Source organism: Cimex lectularius, unplaced genomic scaffold, assembly GCF_000648675.2.
Source record: "Cimex lectularius strain Harlan isolate CLEC.00 unplaced genomic scaffold, Clec_2.1 scaffold165, whole genome shotgun sequence".
NCBI lineage: Eukaryota > Metazoa > Arthropoda > Insecta > Hemiptera > Cimicidae > Cimex > Cimex lectularius.
The window spans coordinates 195372-222624 of NW_019392863.1; the positions used below are offsets into that span (position 1 = coordinate 195372).

At 33.7% G+C, this 27253-nt stretch overlaps 1 protein-coding gene across 4 annotated transcripts in view; it reads left to right on the plus strand.

Annotated features, from left to right (window-relative positions):
• The window catches only part of LOC106670312 (atrial natriuretic peptide receptor 1), a 501739-nt gene that overhangs the window by 91794 nt on the left and 382692 nt on the right, over positions 1 to 27253 (plus strand). For all 4 annotated transcript variants that reach the window (XM_024228825.1, XM_014400509.2, XM_024228826.1 and 1 more), the window contains one exon: positions 7548 to 7822. In XM_024228825.1, the coding sequence (XP_024084593.1) occupies positions 7561 to 7822 (262 nt within the window). In that variant the 5' untranslated portion in view covers positions 7548 to 7560. The remainder of the gene's footprint in view (positions 1 to 7547; positions 7823 to 27253) is intronic.

Genomic DNA, 27253 nt, shown 5'->3' on the forward strand with positions numbered 1-27253 from the left:
TATTCCACCATACACGCGTTCGTACTACATACACATTCACGCTTAAAAATACATTTTCAAAAATGGTTGATTTAAAGTTAATCTCCAAAGCTGTTAACAGCTAGGTAATTTCAGCCTCAATGTAGTTTTTCAATCTAGATATTTTCTCTCATTTTGAAAAACATGATTTCTTACTTACAAATCGTTCACGTAATACTCGACATCCTACTCAATCATTTACATATACTCTAATTATAATTGAGTGTCGATGAGGTACTTAATATGCCGATTCTACGTACACACATTTACGCTCTCAAGAAACGGTTGATTAGCAGTTAGACGGTTAGAAGCTAATAATAAACTAAACCTACCCTGTTTAAATAAAAATTCAAAAAACAAGGATTCGTTGGATACTCGAGCACAATTTTCATATAGGGTAGAATTCCTATACGCTCTCTGTATAAGGCCATGGAATGGGACACTTTTATCAAGCTTTGTCTTAAAAGTAAGTGTACGTTTGTCAATCTTGTTTGGCGTTATCATAAACGGGTGTATGATCTCTCTTTTTCGATTCAGGCCAACCGGGGGCCTTCCAACGACCTTGATCTCGATATTTCTCTGTCGGAGGTTAGGACATCTTAGCCGCCTCTTATGTTGACATTCTTTCTTGAGGGGTCCACCGTGGTGAAACGGTCAGGAAGTTGTTCGAATCTCGGCGTAGCCCTTGGAATTTTAGTTGGGGGAAATTGGAGGAAACATTATAATTTTTATTAATATTTTATAATTTTTTTATTTATTGGTGTTTGTATTTAAAGGTTTTGGCTTATTTTTAGACCATCCAGCAATGTTTTCGACAATAAAAAAAAACATATAATTGCTATTTTTATCTTTTATTTGCATTTATCTAAGTTTCTATATACTTAGTTCCCAGATTCGTTATTAATTAATATTAATCTATTAATATAGTCTATTCTTATATACGAGAATTTAATATTCAAAGTCACGATAGCTCAAGTGGTTGGAGCAGCGGCGAATTGGGTTCGAAACCCGCTCGTGACACTAATTTTTTATCTCAACCAAAAACCTTATATAAAAGGAATAATTTAATTTCTGGAATTCTGTAATACTGAGATTGAACTACTTTTTAAAAATTAGCGCCAAACACACGACACGGTTATATGTACTATTACTATTTTTCCCCCCCACGAGGGTTCGCAACAGCAGAGGTCATATAAATCCTCAGGGTGCCGATGCTTTTGAAAGAAAGCCCATTTGCAAGTATGTACGTATCTAGCGGCCCTGCATTCTAACCCGGGACCTTCACTTTACAGTGATGAGCGCCATGTCAACGCCTAAACCGTTGCGGCCACCGACACCCCCCTAGTATTACTTATTACCTTAAGTAGTACGAGAACAAGAAAAATAAAAATAAACCAAAGAGATTATTTCAAATATTGATATTTATAACGGATTCCGAACTAGATTAGAACGAAGATTGAACAAGTTACCTGATACAACAGGAAGGTTACCTCCTTTAGAAAATTGCATCAGTCACGGTTAATAATATTTAATTATTAGATTATTTATTTGTTGTTATTTATTTATTAAATTATTTATTTCTTAACCTGTAAAAACTTAATATTCTATAAAGTAAAAGCATAAGAACAAAAAATGACCGTTGTATCTGAACGTGCCGCTTTTATTTTTATTTATGTTTTTTAACTAAATATCCGTAAGTTCATTACAAACATTGTTTTATTGTGAGACTATGCCTTTAAAATAATTATGTTTATTCTTCCGTAGAGCGCTGAGAAAGCCTTGATAAAAAGCCGAAAGCTTGGCAAAAAAGATATTACTACTTCATTTTGGACCACATACCTGATCCCAATCATCAATTACTTATTTGTTAATTACTACTGGTTGGGCCAGGGCCTTGGCAAGAATCAAAAGCTACTCTCTTCCGCATTCGCATTTCATTTCCATCCGCTTACTTTCTAACCCAACTTTTTAAGGTCCTTTACGTTAAACAGCCACCTCAGCTTCGGTCTTCCTTTCAGTCGTGCCCTCTCCTGGCCTTCCTACTTGCCACTTCTTTGGCAGTATTGTACCTGGCAACTTCTGAACATAGCGTAGTGATCTCAATTTGATTTTTTGTAATCTGCCCGCTATATCTAACTAATATGTATTTTATTACTATTATATTAAGTAACCTTTCTCGGCTCTGAATTTTTGCGAATTATCCAACTTTTGCTTCCCGACATAGTTCTTTAATTATCAACACATATCTACAGCGAAAAGATACTGCTTGACGCTATTCAAACTTTAATCTCCGCACGTCAATGTCTTTCGTCACTAAATCTATCCAGGTGCTTTAAAATTTTATAGTGTTCGAAGATACTGATGTTGAATTGATGGCCTAAGCGTTGTCCATTCTTGATTTTTCAATAATTATCTTTTAGATGAAAAGGACAAAGCATTGGAAAATTAATAAAATCTTTTAGATTGTTTTTTTATTCTAATTTAACTTTTAATATTCCACATTGATTTATGTATTCCTAGAATTGGTAAACATTTGCATACATTTGTAGAGCTGAGAAATTTATTTATATTAATCAACTTAAATTGTTCGTTTTGCACTGGTACAGCATATTTTGGTTTATCGAATTATTGCTTGGGGTGGATCAACGAACTCTTATCATAAACCTCATACTGACACCCAGAATACACCCAGTAAAATTATTTGAAAGAAAAACGTCGAATAAACACTAAACCTTTGTACTCAGAATTTAAGGTTATGAATTTAAATCGGCATATTACTAAATTTACTTGTTTATATTGTTTTCAACATAAAATCATACCATTGATATCGCCTTCATTACATCTTCGAATTTTGGATGTTTCTATACCTGCAGTACCTCATATAATAGAAAATAATACCTCAATTTATTATAATTTTGGGTTTAAAGTTGCCTTTAGATTTTTGTATAGTCATAAAAAAGGGTTAATTATAACTGTACTACTTTTTTGAAATTTAAAAACTGATTTTCTAAAAAGATTGTCTCTGTTTAGAAATTTGTTATTTTAGTGTTACATCTAAAAATGTACACTACTTTGTATTTTAGTTTTGAACAATATATTTTGAAATGCCAGTCCGCAAATATATTGTGTTAGATTTTATTTTTAGAAATAAACAAAAATTTTGTATAATTTTTAGTTAATAAATATAGTTAGTAAATTTTTAGTTTAATAGTTTTTAACATAATGAAAGCTGGTTAAATAAAAGGATTTATGTGTGGTGTTTAGTGACCGTTAGTTAATGATTATTTGGAGATAGTGAGATGCGGTCTTTTAAAGCATACGTCACACCAGACCGCATCTTACGATCTCCAAATAATAAAAGGATGTATTTGTTTTTAATTTATTCCTGATATGAGGGCTTACACTTGACTTTGCGCAAATGACTTAGGCCTTCCTAGTGCTATTTGCTTGGTAAATTGTACCATGATGGTTTTCTAGGGGTTTATTGACAGACCTTCTTTTCGCTCCTTCTGTTTCTCGAAGTTGAATCTTGGAACGTAACCCGCCTTAATATCTTATATCTCGCAATAAAACTTTCATCCGTTCCTTCTCTCTCACTCCTGAATGTAATATATACTTTCCTTAATCCTTTTCTTTCAATATAGTTTCCTCCCTTCATTCCTTTTATATTCGTCGGTCTTGTCTCTATCTTCTTTGCAACAGTTTATTCTTATGTTGTTACTTATATCAATCGTTTTTTTTTTTTTTTTTGCACACCAGCCATAGATTTGAGTACATAATATAAAGTACTCCAGTATTCCTCAGTTGACCTTGTAGACGTCTATCATCTCTTCGATTTTTTTTATTAAAATGATTTGTTAGTGGAAAGATAATTATAAACGGAAACAAGGACAGAGTAATAAAGGTTTAAAAATTAATTAATATTTACTCTTGGAGGAGAAAAAGCATCTCATCCACCTTCAAGCGCCTAATTATGCCTTTGAACGGAAACAATTTAGTTCCTCTTAGTTGGTGATAATTATTGTTGTTGACTTATCAGGAATGTCTTGTCCTTAGGCGTTGGAGCGTGCAAAATCTACATGGAAAACAAAGAACCGTAATATCGAATATACACGACAATTACAAAAATTGGAAGAAATCTAGACTATTTTTCTCGTGTTAATAACAACTGTCTAAATTAGTCTAATATTACTTAATTACGAAATGCAAATTTAAAAATATAATGTGATTAACTTAACCCCTAAAGTGGTATTTCGCAAATACGTGATGATAGGTTAAAGCTGAGGCTGGAGTTTGCTTAAATGGACAGTTGGATTTTGGGAAAAATCCTGCCAGTTCTCATTTATTGAAAATTGTGCACTTCTAATTAACTTAATGGAGTTTATGATTTTAAATTATAATTTATTTTACTTTCTTGCGAGAAAGCGGCAATGATGAAATGTCATCACAGCAAAGAAGGATTTTTGAAATATGGGATGATTATGTAAAATGTTATTGTATTTTTGAAAATAAACTATGTTTATTCTCAGTTTCAGTTTATAATTTGTCTTGCACACTGAGTAATGGATTGCATTTTTTACTCATGGTCGCCATAAAAAAAGAGATACTTAAGGTAGATACTGTTAGGGCGAAAATTGATGCTCACCGAAGTGAAACAAAGTTCCATGGAAAAACCTTTCTTTCAAACGTCGTTTTTAAAATCGTCAATGCCCCCTGAGTTTAGCAGGTTTTGAAATCCGATCGGTAATTTATAAATAGAAAGATCAAACTTTTAACTTTTCATGATCGAATTTGGGCTGACAGTGTTTCGCTTTTCTCAAAGGTTGAGATAAACCGCTGTATTTTACTGATACAAATAATCTATTCTATGTGAAATGTATTTAAAGTTGTGTAATTTTTCACCCTATGGCAGAAATAGCCTCTTCTCTTTTGCTGTTTGGAGGGAGGAATCTGAATAAATTAGAGTGTAAAATATGCATGGGCTTCGTAATTCAAAATTTTCATGTAAAACTTTTCTTTCAAAGAACGCTTATAAACCACATTTACTTACTTTCAAAAACCCGCCAGCGATTTAATGTTCACGTCTTCCTTTGAACTACCAACTGAAACTACTGGAAAACAGTACATTTTAGTTGTTCGTCTTGCATGTTTTCATTCGTTCGGATCATTTTGGCTTGCATGTCTCGCTGTTAACGCTAATGACAATAAAGATGTTCATTGACAAATTACAAAAAGAAATATTTTATGGCAATGGATTTCAGCCTGCTGCCTTAAATTAACAGAACTTGAGTAATATAGAGAAACAAAATAATTTAGAACTAGTACAGCAAAAGTAAGAATTAGAATATGTATGTAAAAATATGTATTTCGATCATTCCTTTCCCAACCGAAAGACAATGTGCTGGTGTTTCTCATGGCTCTATGCTTCGTCTTATCCTTTCCTTCCATTAACAAAATACTTCCCCCAAAGAACGAAAAAATGGCTCTTTTCGCTGATGAGTCTTTTATGTTCTTGCAAGATAGATACAACATCTAACAGGTTAGACAATGGAAAATAAGAACTAACCATAATACAATGGAAGCAATCGTTTTCTGCAAGTGCATACCGTTTCTGTACTTCGAAAATTCAAATTGAAGTTGTAACTTTTTCGTGGTCTGTGTCGATCAAATACTTGGGGTGATAATATACCATAAACTCACTTTTATTCCCATGTGAACTTGGTAAATCGCGTACTTTTCACTTTGCTCTGTATGTCACCGGCTAATAAACTTCTGCAGAAAAAAGGCCTCACATGCAGGACTAATGTCACCAGGTAGGAGGTTGTGAACAGAGAAAGTTTCTGAAACTATGACAAATCTCTCCGATATACACGCATATCGTATCTGTACATGTTTTTGATACCGGAATTCATCTGAAAATGTAACCATAAATTATTTTAAGTGATACTAGGCTACCAGCACAATCTGCTACCAAGTAAGTAACTAAAACAACCTGTTTATAATTTGGCCACGAAAGTTGAGTTTTGTGGTGCAATATTTTTCCCCAAAAGACAAATAATATAAAGTAATAACAATTTTATAGTAATATAAACAGCTGGAGGCAAGTGTAGCTAGACAGAAAACGCATTAAATTATTGACTTCAATGCATATATGTGTAAATAAAATTTCTGTTCGGTTCTGAAGATGAGCTTTAACGTTTGTTTAATAAATTGTTTTGAACGTTTTATATTTGGTAGCCCTTCGTAGTGCTAGTGATGCTACCTTGGCTCCTTCCTCGATCGGATGATATTTGCCCATTTTTCTGCTTACATATACACTGACAGGCAAAAAATTCCACCCAATAGATATTTTTTTCATTTTCTCGATAAAAGAAAATTCTGCCCCCTCATTGTTTTAATAATAAATATTTGTTTATGCTATGTTTTAAATTGGGAATATCAATTAGAGGTTAACACACATAATCCTTAATCGAAAACAAGGATAAAGGATTTTTCAATATTTATTTTTACGGAATTTAAAATGTTTATTAAGTCTCATTTGAATTCTGAAGCAATAACCTGTTTAGTTACTTAGGTTGTAGGTTGGGATGATGAGTTGGTGTCCGAGACGATCGAAGACACGATAGCTCAAGTGGTTAGAGCAGCGGTGTATTTAGTCGAAGGTCGGGGGTTCGAATCCCGCTCGTGACACTAACGTTTTCATTTCAACCAAAACCTTACATAAAAATATAAAGTATTTGAGAGAAGTAATACGGTACCTCAATTTATTAAGTCAATCGGTCTACAAAATCTAATCGATTTAATAAGCAAAATTAAGTATACTTCACTAAAGCTCTCCGTGGCCATCTCATTTCTCGCCGAGAATCAAATAGATTACACGACATTTGGAAAATGGCAAAAAGGAGGGAACATTCAAAAGGTGGGGTTGAGATGGGAAGTTAGTGTCCGAGTGGATCGAGGTCACGATAGCTCAAGTGGTAGACCATCGGCGTATTTGGCCGATGGTCGTGGGTTCGAATCCCCCTCGTAACACTGACTTTTTTATCTCAACCAATACCTTACTTAAAGATTAATTAATTGAAAAGAAGAAACTAATTAAAATCTAAAACAAAATTAAAATAAATTTTTTCTGTCCGTCTTTTTTTTCATTTTCCTTAGCAACTTACATTTTTTTAAAAAACGTTTTTAGACAAAGACTCAATTATTAAACGTTACAACTTCGATTAATATATAAAAATATATACAAATCAAGTTATATTACAAATGGGTAAGTGGGTGGAATTTTGTGCCTGTCAGTGTATGATCTTCAAATCTTCAGGGATTAAAGTTATTTTTCATTTTGATCTGCCTGTCGTGCAGTTTTCCTTTGTCAGACGATTTTTAGCTTCTTGCCATATTCGTGGATGGCAAAATGCTACTATCGAGAATAACCGACCCGGCGAAGGGCTTAATGGAATCGCAAGCAACTTTCACTGCATTTTCTTCATTTCGCAGGCTCATGATTTCAGTGGAATATCGTCCTGTTTCAGTGATGTCGGAGTGATGCTTCTGCTGCTGGTGGCGCTGTTGGCGGCCGAGACAGCCTGCGCCCCGGGACTTGTCCGATTGTCTGTCATCGTCCCGGCAGATCCTGCAATTACCGAGCAATGCCTTCCGGTGATACTCCCGTGCGTCGAGCTCGGCGTCGAGAACGTCCGAAGTTCCGGCCTCCTCCCGGGGCGGGAAATACAGATCACGTTCCGCAATTCCAAATGCTCCTCCACCACAGGGCCGCTGGCCGCCGTAGAGCTCCACAACCAGACAGGTGAGGGGATGTAAACTTTTTTCTTTCATATTTGGTTCATTTCTTCGAATATTTTACAATAATCATGCCCAGTTCGCATATATCTTTTTTGGTCTGCCCAAGTCTTTACGTTGGTCATTTTTCATTGGAACATCACCATTACCACTATTTCTTAGCCAATACACATGGCAATGAAATGTATATGATCAAATACACTATGAATAAATCCAAATAAAGTACTCATGACCTTTATGTACTTGTTTTAATAACTTGATAAAAGTAACATAATATGGGAGGTTTACGAAATAAAAAACAACAAAAATATATAATATTAAATGAAATGAAGAAAGTTTTCCCTTAAGCTATCAATTAACTCACCTAATTTGGCGATCCTTAGAAATGAAGTTCACCAAGTACATAAAATGGTATGTAGGAGAGGGCTTGATTGAGGGTAATACAATTGAAGTGTAACAAAGGTGGCACAAGGGAGTATGAAATTGAGGAGTACAACTAAATCAATCTGACTTCGTGAGTCTGACAAGGACAGGGCAAATGATGGGAAATCATGTTGAGCAGGTGAAGAAGGATGGTTTACTCCCGGAATAAAACTAAATAAATTAAGATTTTTAGTTGAGATAAAAAAGTCAGTTTCATCAAATAGATTTCACGACATTTAAAAAATGGCAAAAAGGAGGGAAAATTCAAAAGGTAGGGTTGAGATGGGAAGTTTGTGCCCGAGTGGATCGAGGTCACGATAGCTCAAGTGGTAGAGCAGCGGCGTATCTAGCCGAAGATCGTGGGTTCGAATCCCGCTCGTGGCACTGACTTTTTAATCTCAACTAAAAATCTTAATTAATTGGCAGATATTAATTGGTCAAGAAAACTAGTGTATATAACTTCATACTAAACGTCTACCCGTTTTGAAAAATTTTGAAACATTGTTTGAATTATCAAATATAAAAAACATGTATTTATAACATGTAATTTTTATGGGTTTTTCCAATACAGAAGAATCAGGCAGTTATACAAACTGTGTTTGTTTTCTTTTTTAAATAATACCCCAGACCGGCTTCTTTTTTCTTTTGGATGTATATTTTATTATATTTTTTATTATCAGAATTTTCTTTGTCTTTACATTAATTTCATTTATTTGCATAATTTATTAGATGTAACCCACGTAAGCGTACTGAAGAAAAAAACATATTTACGCTCTTCTAAAGAATTTAATAAGGAATTGTGGCAAGGGGATGTCATCAACGTGTTGTTCACCTCTTTTTTGTTATAAAAAAATAAAGTAATCAATATTGCTGCTCCTACTTATATTACTTCTCGTAAATAACCGAGTTTGTTATTATATATTTAAATAAATCGATTATGTATTGAATTACTGTTTGTAGATTGATTGATTACAATTTTATTACATTTTTATATGAAAATTGACAAGAAGAAGATGTGGGAAAAGAAGTTCACTGATACTAGTAAAAAGAACTTAAAGATAAATATTATTTACGTATCCGAGCATTATGACCAATGTAGGAGGATAGGAAGGAAAAAAGAAAAGCAATTTTAAGTGATATACATATTTGTTTTAAATATGCTTTTCTGGCTTTGCTGAGCACGTTTTTCAAGGTTATTAGATAACAGTCTATTTTTTGTTTTTCAATTAATAAAAACCAAGAGCGTATTAAGTGATGACGGATAAGTTACAAAAGCCTATTCAAGTTAAATAGGTAAAAAGAAAATATTGTGTGTGGAAAAGAAAAATCACAGTTTGTATTAAAAATCCTTCTAGATTTTGATTACCAATTCTTTTAATAAAGAAAAAATTTACATTTGTGGGTTGGATCAATCGGATTTTTTTCCGATCTCCTGTGTTCTTCATAAAAACTCTAATTTCTCTAAAATTTATCTAAATTAAACCTCATTATAAACGTGAAAATATTTAATTTTTCTTCTATCAGTTTTTTTTATCAACTGATTGATTTTATGTAAATAGAAGTGAGAAAACGACGTTTAGTGACCGATAGCCAATGATTATTTGGAAATCGTGAGATGCGGTCTGGTGTGACGTAGGTTTTAGAAAAACATTTTCTTTATCGTGCCAGCGTTTCAATCTTTATTGAGATCATCTTCAGAGCTCAAAGTGTTTGTTTTCTGTATAGATGTGTCATTCTTCTGTGTAGTGCCGTGGGGCACTCTCAATACGACACAGAAGAATGATACATCTCACAATGTCCAAATAATGATTAGAATACTAGGATTATGCCATTGTGTGTACGTTTTAATTTCTTGTAAACTTTCCCTTTGATCGGTGGAATCGTTTCAAAGTATTCCGCCAATAGGGGAAAAAATTAATATGAAAAAATAGTTTTGCGTTAAAAAGTAAACTTTTATATATTTGATCAAGAAATAAGTTGAAATTCATTTTCTTCATTCCCAAAAAGCCCTGAATACAAATATCAGACAAATAAATTTTTAAAAAAATTTTTAAATGTTTTGGTATTCAAAAGTCTTTGATTTTGTTTTCGAAACAATTGTGATAAATTTAAAAGGAATCCGCCGAACCATAGGAATTTTGTCACATAGTAGGTTAGCTCACTGTAATTTTAAAACGTTACAATGGCACAAACCTGGTCTCTGTAAATAAATCAGATCCGGGGACATAAAATAAAAATATTGAAGTGTTTTTGTTAATGCTATCCTTATTTTTCTTATTCGTAATGATAATAAAACCCAAAGGGTGTTGATGTAGGGTTAAAGAAAATAAATGTACTTTCCCATCGGTCTTAATACTTTAATTAATAAAACGATTATCCGATGATCCAGTGTGATCCGACAAAACGAAGGATAAGTATTTTCCGCACGAATAAGCCCTGTTGAAATTCAGAGAATTTGCCACAAAACGCGATGAGAACAATTAATTACATCTGTTGAAGTTGCAAGCCAAAATGAAACCCGTACCGACCGGACACCGGCTCCACACGCTTGGAGTTCAAATGCGCCGTAAATAGATCTTTCGTTTGTGTAACTGTTCATGTATCTCTTATTTAATACGATCCCGTATTTTCGTTGCCTTGAAATACACGAACAAAAAGACAGAATGCCATTCTTTTTAAAATGATTTTAATTAGCTAATTTTCGCCTCTTAGGGACAATTGGCAAGAAAGCATACGTTTCTAATAAAGTTTTTACTTTGTTAACACCAAAAAACGTTTATATGAAATCCGTGCTCCCACGTTTGCAGCTTTTTCCTAGAGTCGATGAGTTTTAGAAATAGTTCTTTTAATCCCTACATGAGACTATTTCACACTGTCCACCACATCCCAAATCTGTTCTTCTGGATTTCTGCTGTGAACTGTTGGGTCATCTATATTACTGAATTGACGGAGGTAAATGTAAAGCTTTCCCGTGTCAAGTTAATGTTTGAACTTTTAATTTGCACGTACTACAATTGTTGGGAAGAACCTTCTGATGTAATGTTCTTTAGTAGAAGTCGACAATCTTTTCACGTCGATCCTTGTTTGCTTGCCTCGTCTTGGTATTAATAAAGCAAGAAAGCTGACGACTACCGTGCAGTTAGCCGCTTCCTTTCTTAATACATCAGCAGCATTTGACTTAATCGAAACTTTCTTAACAAAAATCTTAACATCACGCGGTCTGGGGCATCGGAGCTTTTCCCAGGAGTAACTATGGTGAAGCGGGGTTGTCCTTTCGACCCCCAAAATGATGTTGAATTATCGGCAATTATTAGTCGATGATTGTTCTACTTGTCGGTGACTTTGGCAGTTTTTGAAATTTAGGGAGTGGATTGTATTTTCCTCTAAAGATCTAAGATCCGTGTAAAAGCCAGCGATTCGGAAACTGTTGAAAGGGCATCGCTGAATTTGCAATGATTTCCTTTATGTAATAGCTTTGGCAAAAGGGTCTGCTCAGTGGAACAGAAAAAAATTATTTATGCGTGCGTAGTTATAATATGATTTCCGTCCCAATGTATTTTCACACGTTGTCATCTTTTGATAACAAAATACATACAAACGATTTATTTTTTCCTAGAATAGTACTCACACTGCTGCAATGCAGTCGTTTTGAAATTATTATTTTTTTATTCAACTGTGTAATCTTTTTTATTTATGAACGCATTATTTGTTCGGATAATGCTTTGTATATAACCTTCACCTCTGTAAAACCATTTTTTTCCCATTTGATAGAAAAAACAATTAAAATTGTCATTATGGTCAAATTTTCTCAATGTTATATTAAGGAACGAAATTAATAATTAATCAAAGTCTTTGAAAAAAATAATCTTAAGTTGTTTCAAATAATTATACAACATTGTTTACCCTCGGATATTTTTTTGCATTTCATGAATGGATTCCAAAGCCCGCGTAATATTTGTAAACAACCCAAGTTTGCACTTTCAAGTTAAGAGATAGCTTCTTTTGATGAGCTTCGATTCCCGAGGAATAATTACTTTTTTAATTAAAAAATGAAAAAAATATTAAAGCGTGTAACTGTGAACCACCGAATTTATTCAATCGATACAACAAAAAAGCGTCCATTTATTTTATATCTCTTTATTTCAACATAACAGTTAGGAAAATTTTGGATGCTTTGTGATACTGTAGGGCTTAACGTCTAACTACCTGGTGGTGTCGCGGACGAGGAGTAAAACTACTTTACAATACTTTGTTTATATTATTTTTAGTTAAAAAGCCATTGGGTTCGAACCCAGTACTTTTAGCGTGACAGAGTTGGACGCCCAGCCACTCGGCCACCGCGGTCCCCCTTTTGTATTTATTGATTTTTTATCATGAGAACTACAAATCAGTTTGTTATTTTAATAATAATTATTATTAGCTTTTTTAATAAGACTAAGAATTAGGCATAGTGAACAAGGAGTATATGAAATGAAAGAAAATCATTTTAGTTTGGTTATTTTCAAGTATTGAATTTTTGACTAATCAACATACGACAAATATTAAATTACTTTTAAATTAGAATATTGTTCTCTTTCTTTGACTTCGAGTCGATGGAATTAATTAAAAATTTCGAATTTTCGTATCGCAGATTTGACATGAAAGCCTTCTGAGCATTTGAAATATGGAAAACAAGTAGTAGAGTACGAGTATGATTTGTTTTAGCTCATTTTTTGTCCTTCACTCTCAAAAAACAAATAAACCGTTTACCTCAAATTGGTAAGAATGCAAGCCGTTTGATAATTGATTTTGGTTGTATGAACATGGCCGTTTACCAAATTTAGGAGCTTAATTTGCTTTTTTTTCTTCAACTTTGTCACACAGTGAAAAGATAGTCTGTTAAAAGACAACATCGAGTCTCAAAAAGAATATTATTTATTTGCTACCATTACGCTGTTAATTGGAATCACGATACATCCATACAAACCCGCGCGAGGTTTCATTTTTTAGACAATTTTACGTTGAACAAGATGGCTTTTTTAAATGTTTTCCTAGATTCAGTTCCTAGATCAGTAAAATCAAAAATTCGTCAACATGTTAATTTTTGCACTTTCTACGAAAACATCAAATTGAGCTTTGGAGGCAAAAAAATCTTTGAACAAAAACGTGGTTTTTTTAGGTGCTCATTGAAAAAAAACCGATCACTCTCTCTCATCCTATTTTCAAAAATTGCATACATTTTGAACCGCAAATTTTACGCTCAACAACTTTTGTTCCGAGGACTTTTTCAAAAAAGTAAACAGGGACGACCAATCTTACTTTTTCTTACCTTGACCTTTTGGGATACGGAAAGCTTATCCTGTCGATAGCCATTTGTTTACCTCATCATTTAAATTCAACTTTTCCTTCCAATTTCACAGGTGATGTGGCATTTTGGCTTCGAATAACGTTTTGAAACAATAGCTTTATGTATGGTAAAATCTGGAGAGAGCGATCGGTCTTTTCCATGAGTGCTTAAAAAACCACGTTTTTTGGCCAAAAATCACGAATAACTCGAAAACGATTGAGAAATCGTGCAAAGTGGAAGGTGTCCAATTTAAAGCTTATTAAACTTTTCTATCGATTACTCCAGAGCGATTTCCTGGCTCCACAACTTAATTTGAAGTTTTCGTAAAAGTACGAAAATTAACATGTTCACAAATTTTTGATTTTACTGATGAATGACTGAAGCAAATAGAAAATATAACAGAGATCTTGTTCAGCGTAAAATTTTCTAAAAATGAGACCTAGCCTAAGTCTGTGAATTAAAATGCTAAGAAAATATGCATTTCCAAAGTTGACCATTTTTTCGTGCAAAAGCCAGGTGATCTTTATGTGCAGTGTATATTATATCAATAACAAAAAAAAATTATAGATATGTCAAATTACATATTCATGATGCTATGTTTTTTTGAAGCGAGGTAAATATGTATTGAAAGTTTTGGCAGGTTTATGGGCTACACTATTTTTCCGTATCATCGGTTGGCGTAGGTTCGTTTAAGTTAAAAAATAATATATTACTTCAGTAAAAAGACGATATAGTTTAAATAAAAATGATAGTTATGTACTAATTACATGAGTGATTAAATTAAGAGATGTTCTTGATGACGGATAATGATGATGTACGAACAGGGGATAAAAAGTGTCGGATTGAGAGTTTTCTGAGCATATTTATGGGCCAGGGCAGATTGCATGGAGGGAGATGAAAGTATCGCCGTTGATCGATGGATCATAGTGAAATTCCGAAAAATGAATCGGCGGCTGTTTAGATGAGAGAATGGACAAGAGGTCAACCAAAATGCTTTGGTTTTTGGAAGATAGGTCGTTACGTTTTCGTGCTTTTTTTAAAATTCGTTTAATCACATTTAATCCTTTAAAAATTTTTAAACAAGAGAACATGTTGATGATGTCTCATCGTCACTTTCCTATTACATTCTTACGAAAAGGGTCATTTCCCCCCTATCAGTAAGCTTAAAATATGAAAAATATAACATCATGGGAATGATGAGACAGTATTTATTATAGAAAAATATTTATAAAGCAAAATAGAATGTTCTGCATTAACTACTACTTGAACTTGATTCTACTTGAACAGTATGTATAAACAAAGCATATTATCAATAATACATTTTTTTCAACTAGGAATAAATCGTCTAAGTAGAACTTCACTGATTGCAATATTGCCCCTTACACGGTGAAAGTTTACTCCATGTGCCCCACATAATTGAAGTTTTTATGCCTTGGTTGCTTGCAGAGAGCGTGTAGGCGTGTGGCTTTATGCCACCGGTTTAAAGAATTGTTCTTAGGTGCAGTATCGAGTTTCTGTATTCATTTATTGCGTTTTAGAGGAGATAGTTGTATAAAATTATATATATATATATATATATATATATATGTTTTGTGTATTTTGCGGTTCTGGCTGATGGGGAAATATAGCGTCATCGCCCCTCAAGCAAAGTGTTTAGGGTCGACGGCTGATTATTTGTAAATAATGTACTCCACCGATCCTCATTTTGATTAGCTGATTACCATTGTGTGTGGGTTGATGGGAAGAATATCGAGCATTTTACCGACCAACCAGAATGTGTTGAGGGCTGAAATGACTAGCTGTCTAAAGACCCTGGAATCTAACCCTTAGTTAATGTTAGTTGATCTCTTGATCATCTGGATTTTAGAGGGTACTAGCGACCCAGCTGCCTAAGGGGTATGTAACTCCTCTGAGGTAAAACACAAGGGGTCAACACATTGGGTCTTACAACTCTTCGGGGTGAAAGTTCAATAATCAATATTAATTAATATTACCTAACAAGGCTACTTGTAAACCAGCACGTACACAAAAATTAAATAAACTGACAATAATACACGATAAGAAAAAAATATGGTCATTTACTATAAAATTATTGACATTATATCTGTTTAAACGAAATGTTGTTAGTGTTTTATGTATCTTTATCGATTTATTTTAGTTATGTTTTAATTTAAAGAATTATGACAATATAGACCTCAGGATTAAGAATTATAATAAAATGTGTCTTGTTTTGTTCTTTTAGCGAAAAAAAAAAATAAGAAGCAACATAAACAATGTGCATAAGTGAACTTTGTATTGTAGAGATTGCTTTTGTTGTCAATTAAAATGATTGGCTGTCTATATTTCATATCCTAGGGTCAATATGGGTTTTAGGAAGGTATGATATGCAATTTTTCTAATGTAAATTCATTTTTAATCTATTAGTTTAGAATTCATACTCTTCGACCCTCTTTGTTTAATCTGGCATGAGGTTTGCAAGAAACAAAAGCATTTGTCTACGTGCCGTCTCCAGTTGACTTAGTAGGAAGTCGGTAGTGAAGTGCAGTTGACAATAATAAAGTAAGAAATACGACAATACTATTCGCAAAACTAAAATAAAAAATTTACAACACTCACTATAAAAAAGTTACTTTGAAGTTGACCCCTATATATCATAAAACATAAACACACCCACAGAGACAGAGGTTTCTCCCTTTTTCGCAGTATAACTTTATTTTTTCCTATTTATCGCACTAGAAATTTATGGTTATGCAATATTAGTAAACTTTTTTTTCGAAGAAAGAACAAAGAATTTTTTTAGATAAATAAAACTTTTTTCACATTTGTTCGACGTTTTGCTTTTCGAGGCCTGACAATATTATCTACAGTTCTAATATGAAGTTGCATGTGCACACGCACTAAAAGAGAGAGAGAGAGAGAGAGAGAGAGAGTACTATTAATTTTGTTTCTTTTTCCGCTTAATTACTCGTTCCCTTTTACTCGCTATATTCAAACTAATTGTATAATTAGTTTTAATCGTTTGCACCGACATCTATGTCACATTACGCGTAAAAATAGGCGGGTTAAAATTATAATCAATAATATAATATTTTCTTAGATCAAATTTTTTGAAGTAAATTTAAGCTTGTTAAATTTATTTTTAACAAATTTTAACTAAAAGTTACAAAAATATGAGTTCATTTAGCACCAGAATGAAAACGACTTGTTTGTTGGTACAGCTAGAGACTCAGTCGGACACCCCCCCCCCCCATTAATGGATGTTAAGGAATAGCACAATGATACGTTAGAAAAAAAACCTTATTCTCCAAGTACATGGTGTACAGAACTGTCAAAAGCAGAGAGTCAGTAACAGATTGAGACACTCATATGGCCACAGGCTGAAAAATACGCCTGGAAGGACGGGAAAAGAAGTACAAACCTTAGCTCTTTGTCTGTCCCAAAATTTCTTACCTTATTATTTGTTGTCTCACGTATTAAAATATATATTACAAATTTAAAAATTATCTTCGGTCGTAATAAACGTATGTATTTATTGTTTTTCTCTGATCAACTTTCTGATAGAATCTTTCAATTAATTTTATGTAAGGTATTAGTTGAGATAAAAAAGTCACTGTCACGAACGGGATTCGAACGCACGAATCTTGATTTAGCATCTTCGGCTAAATACGCCGTTGCGTACCACCACTTGAGCTATCGTGACTTCGATCATCTCGGACACCAACTTCCCATCTCAACCCAAACTTTCGAATTTTCCCTCCTTTTCTGTTAGAATCTCGATTTTCGGCCTTAGCGTGAACGGCATTCTCCTCGTGACGTGCTTGATTTTCCAGCATCTCTACACACTTGTTTTTTTTAACCTTGTGTTTCCATATAAGCCATAGGATTACATTCAGTACGTTCCGTCACTAGTATTGAGAGTAAGCACTAGTTATAAATATATTAATGAATTCATTTGAATAGAATAAATAATTAAATAAATAAACAGCGTTTAATAAATAATTTATACACAAATTAAATAATAAATTAAAAATTAAATACACAATTAAATTATAGATACATATATACATACATAAATTTTACAGTGTTATCCCACAGATATGTATAAATTCTATCATGAGACGGTATTTCTGGTCATCATTTTGCAAGAGTAGAGATTTATAATTTATTGGTTTGACAATGCACTTTTTTGCATATAATCTGTCAAACAAAATCCTTCTCTCTTTCGAATATTTCTTACAGTTCATAAAAAGGTGTTCTACATCTTCCTCTACATGGCATTTTCCGCATAACTTAGTCCGTCTTTGTTTTATTTTATAGAGATTCACCCCACAAATGCCATGACCGGATCTGAGTCGGCTTATCATAGTTCTTTTTTGACCAGGCCAGTCCATGGAATCAAGGTTTCTTATTTAAATTTGGATTTATTGTGGTATAGAACGCTCCCGTCGGTGTAGAATTAATTGTGCTGTGCATTTCTTAATAATTTCCGCCTGGATACATGGTTTTGCGTCCTGAATGGGAATAGGAACTGTAAGACTCTTCTCCTCATACAAAGCTCGTTTTGCTAGTTTGTCTCCTCTGAAATTACCAAAGATTCCGGCGTGACCCTTAACTCAACACAATCATATATGAGTGTTTTTATTATTTCTTAGTGCTAATATTTTGTTTGCCATCCAGTGTACTTTGTTTCAACCAAATTTTAAATTTAGTTTTTTTATACTTTCCAAGGAACTCTTAGAATCAGACAGTACTATAATTGTCTTAGTGCTTAGCTGATTTTCGTATACATACTCAAGAGCCTTAAAAATTCCTAATAGTTCCGCAGAATAAATACTTATTTCCGAAGGAAGCTTGTACATTTCACTTTGCTTTAATTGCGGGTCAAACCAAGCACAGCCTACCCCACCGTTGGATTTGGAACCATCCGTGAAGATGAGATACGGAGATCTGGAAAACAATTGCATATCTCCTAAAAATAAAGAATTGACATCCGAGGGGGCCATCCCAGAGTAGTTGCGGAGGAATGGTACTTGGATATGCGGGCGGTATGATTCCAATGTTGGACAAATGTCGTTTTTATAAATATTTGAGATATTCGGCACTGATTCCAAATATTCTTCTATGATAGGAGGCGTACTTTTCTTTTCCCAGAATTTCTTTGTTAAAATGTTTATGTTCAAGAAGGCCAATTTTTTTAATAAATTTCGCTGTTAGTTTAGTACAGTAGGCCAATCTTTCAATTCTAAAATTCCGAGTCACCCCAGAACTTTTATAGTAGTATCTGACAATAATCCCAGGCATCTCCGAAGACACTTATTGCGGAAAACTCGGAGTCGGTTTAAATGATTCCTCTACACACTTATAACACATTTCTTAATTTATCAACGCCGGATTCTGCCGACAATTTGTGCAAACAGGGAAGGGAAAATTCAACATTAATCCTCCAACGGTGTTTACCCTGTTCGCCCATGGCGGACCTACAGCCATTGTCTACGGCGGCACTTTTATCCTGTCGAGATAAAAGGTACCCCGGAGACGGTGGAACAAACAATTCTATTTATAAGTAACAGGCATCGGGTCACCGGCACCGCACCCCTTTCACCATGAACGATATTAGCATTTCAAACTCTTGCTTCCTGAGGAGCGACGTGCTATCGAGAAGCAATATCGTTTGCTCACTTTTCCTTGAAGTATTTTCATCTTACATCCCATATATGAATTCAATAGTACGACTATGTTTGAATCGGCATTATTTCATCGCAAAATCTGTCAAACTGTGGTATCTGATATTTATTAATGTAAATATAAAATCTTACAATTGTAAAATATTGTCGAATGAACAATTGGAGAATTTCCGGAATTATTATGAGTTTTTCTGGCAGGTCTCTACAATCACGCCTTTCGACAATCGCCCAGATACTAAGGATCATCTGCGACCAACATCAGTACTCCCTTTTTTGAGGATTTGGACGATTCTATTTCAAATTGACAATGACGACCGTAGGGACTGATATAAATCATAAGGGAAAAATATAGTTTTTTAGTGTCAAGGCTGACCTATCTGCAATTTTATTTAATGTGTGGTGTTTAGTGACCGTTAGTTAATGATGAGATGCGGTTTGGTGTGACGTAGGTTTTAGAAAAACATTTTCTTTATCGTGCCAACGTTTCGATCTTTATTGAGATCATCTTCAGGGCTCAGAGTGTTTGTTTTCTGCGTAATTGTTGTGTGTCGTGTTGAGAGTGCCGCACATCATTTTATTTAATCCGCAGTTAAAAATATGAGAGTTATTTTCCTTTAAAATTAATCCTTTTTAACTTTGAACTAACACGTTTTAATTTCAAATTAATCCTTTCTTTAAAACAATGAAAATACCGAGAATATTGTATGAAAAATTAGCATGTAAATTAAAATTCCTGTATATTTGCAATTTTTAAATATAAAATAATTGAACTCTTAGCAGACCCTATGACACTTAATTACAATTAAAATTAAAAAAATATATAAAATTAAATATAAAAATAATGATTTTTCTTTTATTCCTGACGCGGTGAGTGATCTGGCGATGCTGGGTCTGTTGGATTGGCAAAGGAAGGATATGTAAGGGCTAAAGTTCATCTTGGTCTGCAGAGCCGGATAAAGTATATTTAAAAAATAGTGTTAATGCTGACTGAGAAATGGGATTCAGCTTTCGAGTATATGAAATGATGCGACTCATCTGCCGACCAGTCAGCCTTTTGTCCAGCTGGATCCTACATAACCGCTCTTTCACAACAGCTGCGAAGTGTTAACGGAGGAAACCTGGTATTTCCCTTGTACGTAAAACAGAAACGGTTGACTTTGGTTTTAGTTTTAAACCCAAATGTGTGGTGATTAGTGACCGTTAATCGATAATTATTCAGGAATCGTGAAATAGGGTCTGGTGTGATGTAGGTGCCTGGCACTCTCAACAGGAAACGCAAGAATGGCACAATTACACAGAAGACAAACGCTTTGAGCCCTGAAGATGATCTCAATAAAGATCGAAACGTTGGCACGATAAAGAAAATGTTTTTCTGAAACCTACATCACACCAGACCGCATCTCACGATTTCTGAATAATTTAAACCCAAAGCTACTACCAAGTCTGGCTACTTTCTCGAAGTGCCTTGAGACAGTACTCTGATTTTTAGCCATTTATTGATAGGCAAAAGATCTTTCTCTCTTCCATGTCTTTATAAGCTTCATTTTTGTTTTTAATAAACCATCATGCCATTCTTTAAATTCCATTAGTGGTGTTTGTTGTCAGGCTGACTCACTAACAATGCTTACGTGGGCGTTCTGGTGCTGTACAATCTCAATTTTTAATTTATTTTAGATCCGATTTCCATTATTAACTAAATTTAACTATCCTAATTTACGTCTTTCATTTTGACTCTCCAATTTTGTGCCAAATGTGACAAAGACGTGGGCCCAGCTGAATAAACAAGAATTATAGACTTGAAGAAAAAACGGATAATTAAGCGGAAAATGAAATAAAATTGTTCTATAGTAAAATTTTATTCACAAGATATTTACTTTGACCAAGAATAACGAGTTTATTTTTATAAATATTCTTTGGCCTTCCGTCCTTTACTGATATCAAGTTGGAGACAACTCCGAAAACTCGTTAATGGATTTGGGTGGCATTCGTTAAGTGCCGATTCTGAGCGGAGTTTCCTGTTAAAACTTATTTTCTATTCAAATCCAGTTTTATTTTTTATTTTACCACGAGTTGATACAAGACGGATATTTGTCAGCAGCGCAAAAGCTATTAATTAGTTTCCCAAATTAAATTGCTATTATCGATACTGAATTTGTATTTTACCGGACTCAACTCGAAACAAGAATCGGATGTAAAAGCACAAGGGAAGGAACTTATCAAAACGTCACGAATTATTAGTGGGAGATCGTCAGTGGATTAATGACGCCTTCCAACTTTTATATATACATGAACCGTCGCTATGCCCCAATGGCGGAATGGTGTTTCAATTTGTCTCTGTCTGTTATGATATGATAAGTAAGATCACATGTTTTGAAGCGATAAAAATTTGAAGCAATTTCATTTATTTGTCATGGCAAGAGGTTGGGCAAAAAGTGAAGCCATTCAAAACCATTTTCCTTTCAATTGCAACATGTTTTAAAGCTTCAAATATTTTAGTTGAAAAATTACTACCAAAGTCAATATGGATAATATAATCAAAGATAAGGCGTAAATCGGTGAATCGGGAATCAGTGTGCTAAGAACGAGAAAGAGAAAACAGAGTGAGAGAGAAAGAGACGGACAGAAATGATGCTGGAGAGAGAGAGAGAGAGAGAGAGAGAGAGAGAGAGAGAGAAAGAGGTATAGAAATTATGCGAGAGAGAAAGAGAGAGAGATAGTGTGAGTGAGGCAGAGAGAACGTCATAGATAACTCGATAGATAAGTGAATGGATGTATTAACTGATAGTTAATGTATGTTTAGTTAGATAAATAGTGAGAAAGAGAATGAATGAAAGAGAGAAAGTTAGTGAGTGATCGAAAGGCGGTGAATTAGGTTTGTGAGTACGACATATATATTTATTGTTTTTAAAAATACAATGCAAAAAGAACGCAAATACACTTTTAAAAAAAACCTTGTATTGTGCTTTTGAAAACCCAGGTTCATTTTGAAAATAGGTCATCTCACTCGTGAAAAATTACTTTTCCTGTGCACCAGAATGGGTTAAAATTGTCCAAAACAACGTTTATATATCACAATACTTTTGTTAGTAGAACAAAAGGTTGGTAACAATTCTGTTAAATTTAAACACAATAATACGTTCTGTTTTTCCTGTAAAATTTGGAAAACTGTGGATGACTGTTTTTCAAAATGACCGATTCAATTATGTCGGGAGTGCACGATGAAAACGTGATGAATGTGGTCCCGAGCAGCGTGGGTATTTGCTACTTATAATAAATAACATCAAATACCGCAAGCAGCACACAATGGAATCAGTTTCAAATGGGGGTGAGTTGTAATGTAGTTATTGCAATTTATATTTGATGTAGGCATTCACAACATGCACAACAAACAAAGTTTCACCAGGTCACAGTTCTCAGAATACAAGAATCACGAAATTAGCAGCATTGAAATCGTTGACTTGCTCAGCGCAGTGTACAATAAAGTTCTCACTTAATAACTAATTAATTATTTGTTTAAAATTGATTGAACTGTTTTTGACGGCATTGTCGTCATTTTACATCTCCTGGCACGTGCAGTAAAACCAAATTGATATAATATTGGTAGGTCTATTTTTTTGAGATCAAAACCAATCCCGTGTGGATATTTAGGATTGCTGACGGACGAAACACTGATAACCAAAGGGTGATCCTTCAGGGTGGAAGGGACGTCCTGGATTGAGGAGGCCGGCGAGATAGCCGCAGAGAAACCGAATTATCTGCTTTCACATAGCCTTAATTCTATTACAAATAGGAGGACATCCGGCCGGCCGGAAAGTGCCTTCCCTCCCAGAAACGACCACACGAGCTGTGGAAATCCGACGGGATGAAAGACTAGATTTTTTTAAGTGTCCCTACCATATGGGCCTTTGTTCTTTACTTTTTTAGCAAGTCATCACTAAAATTAGATTTCTTTTGCAAAAACGCTTTTATCGAAGGTGAAAGATTTATAAAGTTGTTGCAACTATTGAATATTGTACCCATCTTCGTCAAACATTCATTTGACGCATTTAAATAAGAAATTTTGCACGTTTTGGAGAGGAACACCTAGCTGTGCCCGACTTAATATATTAACCATGCAGGCTCAAGGGTATTCCAAAGGAAAATAAAATATGCATAGTTCTTACGTCTTTCATGTCCCCTTGTACATTAACATGCAGATTGTTTTATTATTTATGCATTTAAAGTCATAAGGACCGTTTCTCCTGAGCATCACGGTTTGAAGAATCCTTTGAAGGGTAATTGTATGCAAAGATAGGATTATTGTCCGAACACTGTGTAACAGCGATCTTATTAAACTGTATAAGGGTGGCTTTTATCATCTTTAATTAATAAACTTCACAAAATTAAAAGGAAATTAAACGTTAACCAATCACAAATTATGCACAATATGCACAGCTAAAAATACTTATAAGAGGATTATTATTCTTTATTTTTTATGCTGTTCTATTGGTTTTCACTACGTAGCGTTGAGACGTAGCGTTTGTTCGGTTCGTTCCTATGATTATTTGGTTAGCAAAACAGTTTTTTTTTTACGTTTACGCTAGTCACTTTTATCTACAAACGCTTGCCGATGTTCATGTTTTTATAGTTCTGGTCTATAGTGGTAGTTTCTACCCTTCCTTCGATTTTTGTCAAACTTTTTTTTACGAAGTTCCATCTAGCTTTCAAAAGAAAAATTACTGTTCTTTCTGATTTTAAAGAGTTTTGCTTGCTGTGATTGCACTATATGTTTTTGGCCATTTCCTATAATATTTTGTTGGGCGTTGGGTAATGTTCTGTTGATCGTTATTTATTGAGTCTTTGCTACTACTTTTACTCGTTGAGTTACTATAACATTTTGTTTGAAGCTGTGTCTTTACAGTGTTTAGCTGTTAGGTGTTCTTTTGCCATTGAATTTATATATTTCTTAAGGATCTGTGCGTTTGTGGTATTATAGCGATCTTTTGTTGGGTTTATAATATTTTTTTTTACTAATTTGTTGAAGTAGTGAGGAATGGTCAGGTAAGATGAATAAAAAAAACTTTTTCATTTTTTGCCGACGTTTCGCCTTTTATTCGGGTCATTTTCAGGGCCTCGAATTAAAAACTGGTTAGGGAATGGTTAGGGGAATTAAAAAAACTTATGTTGATTAGAAGAAATAATTACTCATCACAGTTGTAAGTAATATAAATTTTAAAATTATATTATTTTTGAATCTTAAAATAATATAAACAAGTATTTCATACTCACATAAAGTGTGGTACTATTCTTGTGGTGTCATGTTTGTTACGTGTAAAATTGGTGCGAAATGTGACTTTATATTTTGCTTTTGTTTTTATTTTATTGTAACCGGGAGGAGAACGCACTAAATTGGGAATTTTCTTTGATCATTATTTAACTCAAACAAAGTCGAGAATGGAGATTTTCTGGATTGGATTCGTGATTCGGGGTTTATTCAATGAGTAGAGTTGATAATATTGGAAAGGAAGATAATTATTACGGACAAATAATGAAGGATAAAGAAACATAAAAATAAAGTTTACTAGTTTATTTGCTTTATGACGACGGCGTAGCTACGGCTGCGTTGGCATGTATCTGTTCTGTAATTAATGCTGTGTGTGTCTCTGTTAATGAATACCATTTCTACAAATTTGACTTGGTATTTTCTTTTTAGTGTTTAGAATTTGTATTTTGTGGAAACCAATGTTTTTTCTTCGGTTTTTTTTCAGATGTTGCGATGTAATTCCAATGTATGTAGCTGGACAGTTTATACAATTAACGTTATAAATTACAACGGATGTGTAGGGTGTTGGTGTTGGGTCTTTGACTTTGGGATAACGTGTGTACTGTTATGTGCTTTTTGAAGTCTATTTTAATGTAGTTTGATAAGAGAAATGAACTTAATTTGTGTGACAATGTGTGGACGAATGAAATGGAAACTTATATTCGTTTGACTTAGTGGGTTTGAGTTGATGATGTGTTTTGTGTAGTATGGGTCGTAATGGTGTGAAAGAATAAAATGGACATTAAAGGGACACTAAATGATGCACATTTTTTACGATTGTTTGGAGGACTCTTATTGGGCACTCTTGACACAAAAGAATGACACATCTACACGGAAAACAAACACTTTGAGTTCTGAAGATGATCTCAATAAAGATCGAAACGTTGGCACGATAAAGAAAATGATTTCTAACATCTACGTCACACCAAACTGCATCTCACGATATTCAAATAATCATTAACTAATGGTCACTAAACACCACACATTTTTTAGATATTTGGTAATGATTTTTACGATATCAGTGTTTTTTTCTGTCGTTCTATTATCTGTTGTTTGCCAGATTTCTATGATATTGTCCTGGTCGTTGCCTTTTAATATTCTTTATGAAGAATTACTGTTGTTTCCAATATTTTTTTCTGCGATACTATTTTTTTATCCACGCGTTTTATGATGTACTGCTGGTCGTTGCGTTTTAATAAATAATATTTTTATTTTCATTAGTTCGATTGGAGATGAGGCCAGGAAGATAGAAACAACATTTATTGTCTTGTCGAGCTTTCGGCAGAATATATCGCCTTCATCAGGACGTATTAACAAATTAACATAAATAATTTATCCAATATATAATTTTCAACATTTTCTTAATTACCTACTCGAAAAAATCGTTTTTCTGTATTAACAAATTAACATAAATAATTTATCCAATATATAATTTTCAACATTTTCTTAATTACCTACTCGAAAAAATCGTTTTACTTTATAAACAGGTACATTTGTGGAAAAAGGAGAGCCGGGAGAACCCCCCTCCCCCTTCGAATACGAAGGTAATAAATATTTCAAAACGCGGCAGTATTGCCAACTGGCTCATTATTCAAGCAATAATATTCCCTAAATCAAATATCACAATTATACAACTTACAGAAAACCATAAATTAATATGAAACAATACTAAAATAAATTAATCACATATAAACGATCAGGTTGATATTATAATATTAAAGCTATTGGTTAATGATAGAACTATAAATTACACTTAAGTTTGGTATTATCTGTTCTTTGGTTACACGAATTACCATCTTTATGAATGTACAACATCTCTTTAATCGATATTTTACCTAAAAATTTTCTTTATCCATAACAGAATCATTGTTGAAATCAAACATGTGGTTATATTTTTGAATGTGTTGGGAAAGCGCAGTCCCTTGCTTATCTACATCTTTAACGTCGTAGGCATGCTGTCTGCATCTATTTTTCAATAATTGTTTGGTTTGATCATAATACACAGCACTACATTCGTTACAACAGTATTTATAAACAGCATTACTACACAATTGTGTTGTCACTTTTGCTTTTATTTAAAAAAAAAAAAAATAGATTTCACAAATTTTTCTTGTATTTTAAAGCTATCTCAGTCGGTATAACACAGTTGGCAGTTCTATTCCTAACTATGGCAGAGAGCTTGTCAGTGATGGCCTCCACATATGTAATACCTCTGCATAATTTAGCGATATTGTTAACAGGTACATCAATTTCATTCCTATATGTTAAAATTCCATCATTAATTAATTTATTTACATGAGAGGTTGGGTATTGATTTTTAACTAAAATATCTTTTACTAATGTTTTACACTCACAGTAGGATTGTGGGGAGTTAGTTTTAAATATCTGTTATGTTGGACATCACATTTACTTTTAGTTTAAAAGAGTGGGGGGAGTTATAATTTAGGATTTTGTCTGATGATGATGATGTTTTTATACAATTTTGTGAATATAGTGTTCTTTTCCCTGAGTAACAATACATCAAGTTATTTTCTACCAAATTCCGTTTCACACGTGAAGACCAAATTTGGATGTTAAGCATTAAACTGGTCCGTAACGAGCTCCAAGAAAGTCCTCGCTATAATTAAAATCAAGTCATCCACATATTTTTTAATATATTTGGATATATCCACATATATCCAATCCTGATGAAGGCGATATATT